The following is a 13675-nucleotide window of genomic DNA, read 5'->3' on the forward strand; positions in this document are numbered from 1 at the left end:
AGCTGTGGAAAAAGCTCCCATGTCCTAGTCAAATTTCAACTTGAGCGATTATATTTTGCCTATTTAAAGTTCCTACTGTGATTTAAGTTGAAGCATCTGTTTGTTAAAATCCATGGAAGGAAATTTAAGTTGTAACTGTGCAGTTTTTTTCCATTTCTTAAAAGCAGATACCAAAAGATTAATATATTCCATTGTATAGTGTAACCAAAGTTTTTTGTTTTCTGAAGGCTAGAATTGAAAGCATTTATTTTTAAATCTTTAAATGCATTTTAGGATCATGACAATGCAAAAGGTGAAAACTAGGGTGACCAGATAGCAACTGTGAAAAAACAGGACAGGGAGTGGAGGGTAATAGGCACCTATATAAGAAAAAGTCCCCCAAAACAGGACTGTCCCTATAAAAATGGGACATCTGGTCACCCTAATGAAAACAGAATTATTTCTATTTATTGTGCACTTGGGGGTAGTTTTGTCACTTCCTAAACTTAAGACAGGAACACAAGTAGTGGAATTAATAGCACAGCAACCGTTTATCATCTTAACTCTACAAAATCTATACTGCTGTTCACTAAATATATGCTACAAATTCTGAAATTTTATAATTTTGTGCCAAATTCATCCTCACTAAAATTCCATTTCAGTTGCATTTTTTAAAAGTACAAATGTTATAATAATGGATTTCTTGTTAGTAGCTAATTACGTCACCTGTTTTTAAATATGTTCACCTGTTCAATATGTTCACAAGTTTCTTGCACTGTTTCTATTTTTCAGTGTTAGTTTCTTGCATGTTTTTAGGCCCAGGCATAAAGAAATTGTCTTATTACTGAAGGATTTTTGAGCACTTCATTTACATTATTTTTTTCATTTTAAAATATTTTCCATCATCATCTAAACCAGGAAAACAGGAGCTCAGAGGTTTATACCAATGCCACTTACCCAGTTAATTGTCTGTAAAGGGAGGAATGATATGCAACCTCTTCACAACGAGACAGCAAGTATGCCAGTTCTACTGAGACCTCCTTATGCCAAAGAGCAGGAATCCATGCCTACTACATGACAATAGCAGGGTTCGTTTTGTTTATATAAAGACATTCACATTCATGTGTAGTGTCTATTAAACCTCACATAATTATGGCAAAACCCACTGATGATTTCAGATGCTAACACATTTCAACAAATTTTCATTTGAAAGATATTACTACAAATTAAATCTATACTGTACTTTTTAAACAGTGCTTCTCTGTAGAGGGTATGTGTTATGCGATGTGATGTTCAAATGATGGTGACACATACTAGCAGAAGAGCTCAGGGATCTAAAATACACCCTCTCACATAGGTTTTGTTGTGTTGTGTAGGTTGAAGGGTCTGGGGCTTCAGGCACCTGGGGTAGAATAGATGCTGCCCAGTTCCTCGCTTATGAGCACATTGATTTCACTCCCAAAAGTAGTCCCATTCACTTCACTGAAACGAAGAGCTGAACAAGTACCAGAAATGAGTTGGGCTAAGAATAAACGAACACAGACACGAAGGTTATAAATATATAACTGTATTTTATTTTTGAATATTAAATAGTGTTTTTAAATTACAAGCAATTTATTGAATCACACTATGCATGATAATCAATATACAGTAGAAATATTACAATTTAAAAATGTACACAATTGCAAGACGATTTGACCTGAAATTTCATTAACTATGATGTATTGCCAAAAACCTCATACCTGTATTAAATTACAATAGGAAAACTTCATACCTATGATTTTGTTACATAGCTTCTCATTTACAAATTGAATTAAACATTGTATATACACATCAGTACCATTTATCATTAAATTACACCTATGACTGTGCAAGTTCAAACAATTTAATAAAACTAATAATTTTAAGTCATATTCAAGTTTATCTGAAAAACAGGCTGCTGGTATCACAAATACTTATTTTCAATATATTTATATGCTCTTGTACTCTCTAGATTTTTTCATATCAAAGACTTGAACCAAAACTTATTAATATTTAAGGAGATTTTTGTATGACTTAAAGCTGAAGTAATTTTGTACACTCCATTCTTATTTTAAGGCTATTTCTTATAAGGCTAATATACTTTGATTCCACCTTTCACTAAATCCAACAAATAGCCATGTCACTAACACCTGACTTACCACTGAAATTTTAGCATAGTGCTTAATAGTTAAAAAAAAACACAAGTATTTCCCTACCAACCAGCCCCTCATGAAAAAAGATTCAATACTACATATAAATGTATTACTTAAAATACTGATAAAAGAAAGAGGCTTGAATGGCTTTCATTAGTGCATCACCAAGGATATGAAAAAGTGTTCAATCTGTTCGTTTCCATGGAAATGGCAGTTTACAACATATAGCTGAAAAGTTAGGGACTTGGGAAGGTACAGGTGTTTCAAATAAAAAAATTGACTTTCTTCTCACTTTATTGGCCTCTCACTGTGTGACCTAGTCACATTTTCTCACCAAGAAATTTTTAAAATCATGTTATCAGCTTCCATTTTAGACTGTAGATGGGATCTTTTTTGTAAGATATTTAAGTAGCCATATTAAGATAATGCCTTTTAGCATTTAAATAAATAATCAAGATCTTCTATTACGGAAGAAACTAAAATGGAATCAACCCTCATAATAAACCATTGAAAAAACATAAGTATTTCTAAAACTGAAACCACTTGGATAAGCAGTGCAAGAGATTACAGAATGTAATGTATGGCCTATTTGACAAATCACCTCAACTTGATTTCAGCTACTCCACAAATTTGCCTTCCTTGCATAATTCATTTCTGGAAGATGGTTTACCACTTGAACACGGTAGTAGTTTGTAATAAAATTTAACGACATATATTTAAAAAAAAAATATTACAATTTTAATCTAGTGAACTGGATTAATGAAATTAATATCCACTGAGATTACGGAAGTGTGGCAATTCAGATATAATTGAACAGATATAACAATGATTTTTCTCTGTAATATTGCTAAAGAAGCACATTACTTTGTATAACATCCCACACACACAAATCCCATTTTGAACAAAAAATGTCTGTTTGGCAATTCATTAGCAAACAGTCCACTTGGACACAGGAGCAAACTTTCATTGTTACGTAAGGTTTTAAGACATGGTACTCTTACTAAAGAGAATGACTAACGCCCCACCAACTGAGGAGAATCCTGATGTGTTGAATACAAGGTTAAATACTACCCAGCTGCACAAGATCTGTTCCATAATCTAAATTTCTGAAGTTACAACAGGAACAAAAGTGAAGCTGCATCTCAATATCCCAGTCAAACTATATTAGCTTTTATTTAACCTCAGAAACTATGTTCAAAATCAAGAGATTCAGAATTAAGGCTGAAACTCCTTCTCTAACCCTGTGATACTTTAGGTGTTTCAGCACATCTAAGGTAGACAATTCCATACATTCTTTGGAGACTCAGCATGTGGAGTTTCATTCTTAATTTTGGATTTCCCTGCTTTTTTATTTATGGTAATATAAAAGTGTTACAGAAAAATTCAAGGATTGATGAGACACCTTAACCTGGTGTGTGTTTAAGGAATTTTAAAAGTCTGTATTCCAGAACTAATAGGATATAATGTTTAGTGTGCCAAGGTCTATTGTTTATATTTTAATATGTACAAAGAGCATACCACGTAATAGCTCCTTTAAACCCATTACAGTATATACTGTAAGTGTATATTTAGAACTGGCTTTGCATTTAAAGATATGTTGAAAAATTCTATGAAAAGTTGTTGCTGTGCATGTGCAACGGCAAATTTCTATGATGTTACTCACACTGAAATACAACTCTCCCTGTGACTCTCAGGTTCCCTCTGGACCTGAGCTCCTCAGTAGGACAACTCAGTACCTCAGCAATACACTGACAACTTTAAAGCATTTTATTTTAGAATTAATCTCTTTCCCTTGAGGGGTATGAAAGCCATTCTAGCTGTAAGGGCCAAATAACTGTTTATATAAAAAAAAAAAAAAAAAAACCCACTTTTCTACTTTTTTGTATTTGTGTCACTTAAAACCAATGCCCTGTTTTAAACCAAACTGTGTATAAAATAAAATTGTAACATCAAACAGAGCTTAACAGCTAAAAACATGTAGTTCTTTATGCTGCAGATGATTACAATTCTTAGCTTTCTGTACCCAGACTTATTCAGCAGAAAGACTAGTCCTATACTAAAGCAGAGTAAAAAATATTTATGCCACTAAGCTGCAGTATGCTGTACAGCCAGATAGAAGGGTTGACCACAAAGCACTAAATGCCAGCATTTTTCAGCTTTTTCCAATCTAGTCCCACATTTGCGGCTGCATAATGCATTTCACAGGCGAAGGAATTACTGCCCAACTGTATTTAGTGAGACAATGAGGGAACTTGTTAGACAACTTATTTAAAGGATTAATTAAAACTAGCTGGATTTGTGATAGTTTTCTCTCTCCACATTCACTTCACTTGGACAGCTTAATGGCAAGCTTTACTATCTTACATCTTTGGGTCAGTGCACATTTCAAGCAGCACCATGGAGCCCTGACTATGTCTTAATACAGGCCTGGACAGTTCTCTGGGTGACAAAATATGAATGCCAGTTTTCTACTAGTTTAGAAGCAGACTATTAGCATGCTTAAATCCCCAGTTGTTAATCCTAATACTAAATAGTTTTTGCAGTAATTGAGATAGGGGGATATACAGGTTTCTGAACGGGAAGGAGGCATGGAAGGCCCAATCCATAGTCAAAAGAAAATAATTTGGGCTTCAGAATCCATAGGATGAACAAGTGAGCAGCCAGGTAGGCCTGATGGGTCCATTTTTATTAAAATTAATCTTTCTACAAGATACCCAGTTTCAATGCAAGTTTTCAGGGCCAGCATATATACCTCCCTCCCTCCAAAAGTAGGCAGTTTTAATGGAATGCAGAAAGGCCATCAAATATGACTACATAGGAAGGTGTTACTATAATTTAAAAGACTATGATTACTTTCAGGAGTGAAAATAAGATATTCACTTAATCCAAAATGGATCCCAAAGATATTTCAGACATCCCTCCCCAAATTTCCTATGAAATACCGGCACTCACATTTGTAGTAGCTACCACTTTAAATGGTACTGCATGTAAGATTCCAGCAATTCTAACATAACACTCAGAAATTTTGTATGTTTTACAAGTGCAGTGCATAGCAAAGACTATAACAGTACAAAATGAACTGGTTAACTGGGCCAATTCAATTTGTCTTAATTTCCTTGAAAAAAATTAAGATTTTGATTCTATACAATGTTGGGGAATATGGGAAGAAAAATCCATAGTGCAATTGCAGTAAGCAAAGTAATATGTAGTAAGTGATATCTTTCAGAATAAATATGGCTCACTACTGATCAACTATCATTCATACAGTTTCAACAACACAGCCAGCTGTTGCACAGGACAATTATACACAATTCTACAACAGGTAGTATGTTCAAATAGATAACGAACTACATGGAAAAATATAAAAAGAATATGATACAATCCCATACATAAACCAGAATGTAGTGTAACTGCTTTACATGTTCGTTACAAATAATTATCTGAATACTTCAAGTACTTGAAAACAGCGGCAGAATCATCATTCAATGAAAAGCAAATTGCATTGATTTAAAAACAATACATTACAAAGTTAAATACACATTCAAATTAATGTCCTGATTTAACATTGCTTTCAGTGTTTATTTTAAATCTTAGTATTTCTTGATTACCTGTATTTCACTCCAGCAGATCCACATAAGTTTTAGACAGAGTTTATCAGACATTAGTCCAGAGTGGGTACGTACCACATGTGTAATTCCAGTGAGGAAACTTTAACTCATCTAATCTTTTTCTCCATCTTCACTGCTTCCTATTAGGAGAGGAAAAGTCAGAAGACATAGGTAAGATACTTGCACATTTTCTTTATTATTTAAAAATATACTAAGGATTTCTGTACAAGTCTTCCCTTAATTCTTAGCTAGACTTTTCCTAGAACGTGATATTCTGGTTCACTTTCTAAAGTACTGGTTAAAATTTCCCTTTTTTTTTTAAACTTTCAGCTACTCCAATGTTAAACATGTGGCACACACATACATAGGGACATCTGCTTAAATCACACAGTTCAATGTCACTGTTTAGGTCACATGAGAAAGTGATGTATGATCTCAAACATCTCTTATCAATAAATGACTAAGCAGCAAATATAATACAATGCAAATACAATTAATATTGATTTATTTTTTATAAAAACTGAGAACCAGGGAACCTCAGTGGCTAATATTTATTTTTAATCTCTTGATAAAATATTGTATTTATAATGATACTTTGAAATTATTTCCGAGTCTGTCCCTATTCTTATTCTATCGTTTTTTCTGAGGCATTTTGGTACTAAAATGTACAGAGGAGCACTTTAGTAGAGGCAGGAATATAAAGGAAACTGCTCAGTACAGAAATATCATCAGTACCTTAACATTACTGTATATGGGTCTACTGCTAAACCCTCCTTTAAGAAGGAAATCCCCTACCCACAACAGATCAAGCTCTAAAAACATGTTGCAATCCCTAGCAGAGTCTCAGGGATATACTTCCTACAAGAAACTAGATTATAAAACAGATGTCGGTACTACAATAGTCTAATACTGCTCTTAAAGGTTCTTAACTAGTGAAATAAAAACAAAAATCAAATTATGGCCAGTGATGGGGCCATCGTAGAAAGATTCTCAAATACTTTAGAAGCTATACGTTTTTGCTCTTTATGGGGGAGCATGGTTTCTTCCAAAGCTCCATAGAGTGGCCGCCAAGGTAGAAATCTTATTGTTTTTCCTAGAAGGGATAACTTAGTACTGTGCTTTGGGAACAAACCCAGAATTTTGGCAGTGCTTGTGCACAGGTTTTTCTGGAGACCATTTAGCAATAAAAACAAAATTATTTTGATCTAAAATGTTTTGAGCCCAGTATGAGAACTATTAATAAATGACTTGTTTAAACAGGAAAATCATTTAAGATCTTATTAGCAAGGAAGAAGTTATTTGGATTTACCAATACAGTAAACACACAAATACAGGCCCCAACCCCAAGATTTATATTCAGTTCACTGACAGTATTTGCATTATTTACATCTCTGCATTGTATTTTAATGTAACACTTGTTTAACAGGCTATTAAGAATAGGTCTTACTTAAAAGCCAAAATATTACAAAAGTCATCATAATGTACACTGTTTACTTGAAAGAAACCTAAATCTACTTACCTCCTTGCTCAATATCTGAATCTGTAACATGTGTGAGAGAAAAACTTGCAATGTTTGCAGGAGAGATAGAGAACCTGGAATAAGGTGATGAATGTGACCAGTTTTGTTCAAGACTCCGGGAAGGTGGAGGTGGAGAAAAGTACTTTGAAGTCTGAAGAGCTGGCTTAGAACTAATGAGGTTATTCGCTGACTTAGCTATAAAAGAGGGTTCTGGAGAAGAGAAATCATCATCCCATTCAAAACCTCCACCTACAATAAACAATCATAATTGATAAGGATATACATAATTTAAGATAGTGTAAAGTAATCAGTTTAAAAAGCAAGCAATGAAAAAATGTATTGGATTTGAGGAGTACAACTTGGTATATCACATTTCAGCTCCATAAAAACAACCGCTAGTTAGAAAATACGATTTCATTTAAAAGTTCTAGATCTTAGGGAATCATTGGGGCTACAAATGAATGCTGAAGGAAATCTGAAGTTACTAGCTTTCTGGTGGTAGAATGTACAGGTCACAGAATAAGGGGCCTTAAAATCCCAACATTTTCTTTCTACCATGTCAATTCCAATCGTATGTTAGTGAAAGTTACTGAGAATTGCTATAGGAAAATATTGCTTGCTATCTGAGAGAAGCTAGGGGAACTCATTTTCAAAGTAATAAAGCATTAAATTGCTAACTCATGGCTTTGAGATATATGCCAATATTATTGAGGAAAATTAAATGGAATGGGAACGCAAGGTAGGAATTCTGATTTTTAAAGATTATTCTTTATTAAAAATCATTAATTATGTTATGTTCTCTATGGTAAATCTTGTGGACCTATTCAGAAGTTTCCAAAATTATGTTTTTTGATATCTCCAGGTCTCTCTATCATAGTGAAGCAACAGACTCCCATGCTATCATCATGAAAAGTTTGTTTCCATGGCCAAGAGGAGCTACAACCGCCCAGTGAAATTAAGTGGAGAAAATATTACTTAAGAAAAAAAGACAAAGTTTTATTTTCTCCTCTTGCTTCATCAGGCCATTGAAACTCCTTTGGTATGGCAGCAGGAACTCCCTTCAAACAGCTTCTCTGGCTTCACCAGGAGAGGGAGCCACTGTGAAGACACATTTTTAATTTTTAAGGAAGCATGAAGGTTTACAAATTTACAAGGAAAGAATAGTTGGAAAGTTAATCAACTGGATGACATTTATGGTTTTAAACAGCTACAACAGGTCAACAGGAACAGGAATACTCTGCAGGGCCAGTAAAGTTTTCAAGGCCCTAGTATGTGTCAGCGTAAAATGTTTGAGCCCTGCTAAAGAGTATCTTATAAAATTGAGACACTGAAGGCAGTGTTGTATGGCATATTTATGAAGATTTATTATATTCCGTAAAAACCCATTTACATTGCTACCAAAGGACCCAGAACTAGGTTTTGTTTAAAATATACTGTTTTGTTAACCAGAAGTACCTTCTTCATCAGTAGAGCTTTCTGAATTTGTAAATCTATTCAAGTAACTGAGACCTGAAGATAGGACAGGAGTGCTAGCAGAGCCTTGGTTGTTTGATTCTGTTGCACGGTTTCCCAGCTCTTTGGTTGGTGTTTCCTAAGACAACCAAAAAAAAAATTTAGTTCAATTCCATTACTGTACATGTGATAAATATATATACAAATATACCCAGATGTCAGGGGTTCCAAAATCATGTCGTTATTTCCCAAACCCACTTAGACTGTACAGTCGCTCTTCAACCAAGATCACAGCCAAAATCCCATTTATATTTTATATATGTATTTGAATTGAAATATTATACATCGTAATCCATAGTAAAGTTGCACGGATGAACACTACAATGTGTGCAGGAAGTGTGAATTTTTAAACTGTCCCTCCCCCCTACTGTCCTCTACTTAGAGAGGGTCCTTAAAAAAGGCATATAGCAATGAAGTGTAAGACTTCTAGACTGACCATTGTTGTCTTCTCTGCATGAAACCATTTAGTTAACTATTTTTCATTTTCAAAATCCATCTTTCAGTTCCACCCACCACCATTCCAGTTCTATCCTTTAATAATACTTCAGGGTAAGGAAAGTAATTAGAAGTTTAGTAGGCATGGTATATGAAAAAGCTACTAACATGTAATCAGTTAGTGAAACTGAGAAATAAGAGACCAAATATTGGTAGAGATATAGTTCTAAGGTAGCAGGTGTTTTTCCTCTAACAAAAGGATTGCTATTTCTTTTATGGCAGAGGCCACAGAGCAAAAAAGAGTCACCTCTATTTTTTTACTCCAATATGCAATAGCCCTTTTAATATTTTTTATCCACTTCTTCACAAGCAACATTTCCAAGGCTTGACAGTAGGTCTCTATTCATTTAAAATTACCACGCTACTCTGGGTTGCCATAAGATTAAAAAAACACAGCTTGTTATTGTATGAAGTGAATAAGGAAACAAATGTAACCTTGGTTTTATTAAGTAGGTCAAGCATTTATATTGTATTTGTACTGGATTAACTTGAAGAATCACATGTATCAGATTAAGAAAAAGAAGAAAATAATATTCAATTCAAATACTGAACTACTCTACTGTGACCACATGTAATCATTTAGTTTAGGCTCATTAGATACATGTATATCACCACCCTGGATAGCTGAAATGCAGGGAACAGCTAGTCTGAAATAGTAAATGAAGATACTTGAATTGGAAGTATATTAGAATTCAAATCCTTAAACCAGTTAAATATAAAAATGGCAATATTTCTACCATCAGTGTAAGAACAGTCCTGACCTATAAAAATATTTGTGATATACATTAAAAAATAGCCCAGACAAATGAAGTGCTTGTAAAAGATGTCAAAATGACAGTCTTGAAGACCGTATTCTTCTATCCAGCACAGGTGTGGTTATTCAAGCTCTCTCATACTTTTCATGTAAAGCAAACTATATTTCACTTTATAAATACTAACTTGCACCAATGCACTGCACTGAACCTCGGAAAGAATCTCAAAAGGTCCTTGCCTAATGTGCATAAATGTTTATTAGTTTTTAATTAGATGAGTGGCTAAGTTTGTAAAGACTTGACAAGAGACTTGACAACAATAAAAAAATCTGCTGGTATATCATCTTGAATCTGGGCTTTAAAAGTTTGATCATGTCCTTTTTAAAAAAAAAAAAAATCAAAATTCTAAAATCAATGCTTAGTAATTAAGAGGTCAAGATACCTGATCAAACAGATAGACTGTGACATCATCAAAGAATGTTACTGCCTTTTTCTCACTTTTCCAGTACTCAGAGGGCCTGTCATGTTTAAGAGATTCTGGAAGTTTCAGCAGGCTTCTCAGATGTTTTCCATCATCTTTATCAGAAAGTATCACAGGCACCTGATGCACAGTTTCATCTTCACTGTCAGAGCTAAGACTACGCAAATGGAAAGTTCTCATATCATCCTCAGAATCATCACTGTTTTCATCTTCTTCATCTGCATCATCTCCATCCTCTGATGAATCAAGCATTCCAGAAACATCAAGTTTACCAAGGTATTTTCCTTCAATATCTGGCTCTTTCAGTTTAGGTCCTTCAATGTGGCACAAGGATTTTTCAGTATCAGTTGAACCTGAAGGACTGTGTATGTTATTAATAGACTTTAAGTCTCTGCATGGAAGAAATTCTGAAGTATTAGTGCCAACACAAGAGACATTTCTGCGAGATTCCTCATGTAGTTTAATTTCACCCCTATAGTTTTGTTCAGAATTCACTGCAAATATCGGAGTTTCTTTACTCCATTTGTCAGGACACACCTGCATCATTACATCTGTTTTCTGTATCCCCAACTTGTTATTTAATGCTAACTGTGTGTCTAAATTACTGGGGTCCTGGTAATTCTCTATTTGACTGTGCTTTGATTGTATATCTTCAAAACAATAATAGTCTTCAGTTTTATTCTCTTCTATGCTGGAAGAGGTTCTACAAGTATCTACTGTTAGTACTGTTGGTTCTGCTGATTTGTTTACAGTCTCTTCTGTTTTTTTGTCTGGCTCAGAATCATTATCAGAAAAATAGGCAGAGTCCCTGTAAGAGTTCTGATTTCCATTAGCAAAATTCTTTGTGGTTATTTCAAAGTTACTATTGCTATTTATTGAATCTGAGCAAGCTGTTTCTGCAGAAACAATGATTACTGGATTGGCTGGCAAATCACTAGCTTGCCTATCACCAACAACACATGGTGTAGTGTCTGTGTTAGACATATCATCAACAGTAAGATGTGAAGACCATTCTGGAGACTCCAGATTTTCAGTTTCATAGCCACTATCAGCAGGTTTATCAGGTGGCAAAAGTTTCTGGGGACTTTGGGCCCCTAAAGACTCTAATACCTCATTCACATCTAATGAATCCATAGAGTCTGGTGTTTTTATGGACTGTTCCATAGTCTGTGAGGGAGATGATGAGCTGTCTTCCAACAGATGATCTTGACTTGCATGGTCTGATGAAATGCCAGATATTAAAGTCACTTCTTTAGGAGTGTCGCTATATTTTTGAAGATGATTTGAAGTTTCATTGTTGTTCTCCAGTAAACCCCCATCATCCTGTTCTAATGCAGAACAAGTCTTCTGTAAATCATAGTTCATAGATTCCTTATTAGTATTTCCTTTCTCTACACCAAGGTTTCTCCCAAAAGTAATTTCATCATAATTAACAAGTGTTTCATTTTTTATTTGTCCCTCAGGCTCTTCAATTTCAAGTGTGACACCATAACATGAATCATTTCCAAAACTTTGATTTTTGGCATTACTGGATAGTATTTCAATGGAGGCATCTTCAATGCCTTGTTCCTTTCCTTGACAGAGACTATCATTAATACTGTGGGATGAGTTTTTATCCACTCCTACATATGAAAATTTATCACCGCCTTTCAGTATGGGGAGGTTCTGATATTTATCTTGTGACTTCTCATCTGTTACAAGTGAAGCAGAAGGAACCTGCGTTTCTGCAAGAGACTGAAGCAGAACACTCACATCTTCATCTGCAGGCACATGGACATGATCTTCTTTGTTCCCCGTTTTTAAATCATCATGCAATAAAGAAAAGTCTGGTGTATTTTTAGCCAGTTTTAGCTCGATGTCCAGAGAGTTCCTATTTGATGTTTCGAATATATTTTTAAAATCTGTTTTTTCTGATTTTGGCCTGATATCATCACTGCTATCTTTGTTGGTTAATATCCCCTTTAATAAATTCTTCTCTTGAAGAAACAGAAAGTTATCAGAGAGTTCTTCTACAGATAGCACGCTAAAATCAGACTCTCTCATATTTTCATATAAGGAAACAGCCTCATTTTCAGAAACATGACTAGAACTCTCCTTATCAAGATAACTGATTGCTTTTGATACCTCTAGACTTGAACTTAAAACTGTTGGCTTAAATTCTACATGAATATCATTTAGTTCAGTTAAGTCAAATATATTTCTGTTATTTGTCAATTCCTCTGCTCTGTCAATATCACTAAATATATTCTGGAAAGGGCTTTCAGGACCATTAGTAACATGCAAAGCCTCATCTTTAGGATCTCTGTTATAGTGGAAAAACTCCCCATCTGTGCTGGATTCTTCAGCATCAAGATCCCTGGGAACCATGAAAAGAGAATTTTTGTCCTGTACAATTTCTTGATGATCAACTTCTGTTGTTAGTACAGCTGACTGATTATCAAAATTCATGCTACTGCCCCCGTCTTTTTCTTCTAACTGAATATAGTAATCACTTCCAAGAGAACGTTTGTGAGCATCAAAAACAGGAAGCACCCCAGGTACATTAAGAGATGCTTCCTGACCACTTTCATCCTGTGCTCCAGACCGTTGCTCTGAAAGTGACCTTTCAAAAACCTCAACTGGAAAGAAAATGTTTGTATATGGCATTGCTTCATCAGGATTCACCTGACCGCATTCATCAAAATGATCATGTTTAGCTGCCTCCCAGATATATTCAAAGCTGAGTCCCTGACTTGTTTCAGTTACAGTGAGGACTTCTTCCATTTCCTGGCCAAGTCGATCTCCTGTGAAATGATCTAGGATTGGAAATGCAGAGTTATTTGATTCTCTATTGGAAGTGTTTGGCTTAAGAGCATTCCACTGCTGTTCAAAATCTATCTGAGAGTCCCTTTGGCTTTGCATGCGGAGATATGTTAAAAGTCTGTGTACTTCCTCTGCTGTTGGTCTCTTATCTGGAGGTAGCCAGCAGAACTGTAGAACTTCATACCTGTGAAGAAGAAAAGGATATTTTCAACAGTTACAATATACAAAAATAACTGCATTCCCCTTCCATTCACTGCATGGACAGGCTACACTTTTCAGTTCATTATTTTACATCAAGCAATTAAACTCAAGATGTTTCCTTTTGTATTAGTATATTTTGCAAAAATGCTTCC

General features: G+C 34.7%; 1 protein-coding gene across 1 annotated transcript in view; it reads right to left on the minus strand.

Annotated features, from left to right (window-relative positions):
* Positions 1 to 1596: 1596 nt before the first annotated feature.
* LMTK2 (lemur tyrosine kinase 2) overlaps positions 1597 to 13675 on the minus strand; it is a 75448-nt gene continuing 63369 nt past the window's right edge. Inside the window, exons 11-14 of the mRNA XM_024208440.2 lie at positions 10482 to 13506; positions 8736 to 8871; positions 7281 to 7529; positions 1597 to 5901 (exon numbers count right to left, since the gene is read on the minus strand). Of these exons, the coding sequence (XP_024064208.1) occupies positions 5873 to 5901; positions 7281 to 7529; positions 8736 to 8871; positions 10482 to 13506 (3439 nt within the window). The 3' untranslated portion in view covers positions 1597 to 5872. The remainder of the gene's footprint in view (positions 5902 to 7280; positions 7530 to 8735; positions 8872 to 10481; positions 13507 to 13675) is intronic.

Source organism: Terrapene carolina, unplaced genomic scaffold, assembly GCF_002925995.2.
Source record: "Terrapene carolina triunguis isolate 2854851 unplaced genomic scaffold, T_m_triunguis-2.0 Scaffold93, whole genome shotgun sequence".
NCBI classification, from domain to species: domain Eukaryota; kingdom Metazoa; phylum Chordata; order Testudines; family Emydidae; genus Terrapene; species Terrapene triunguis.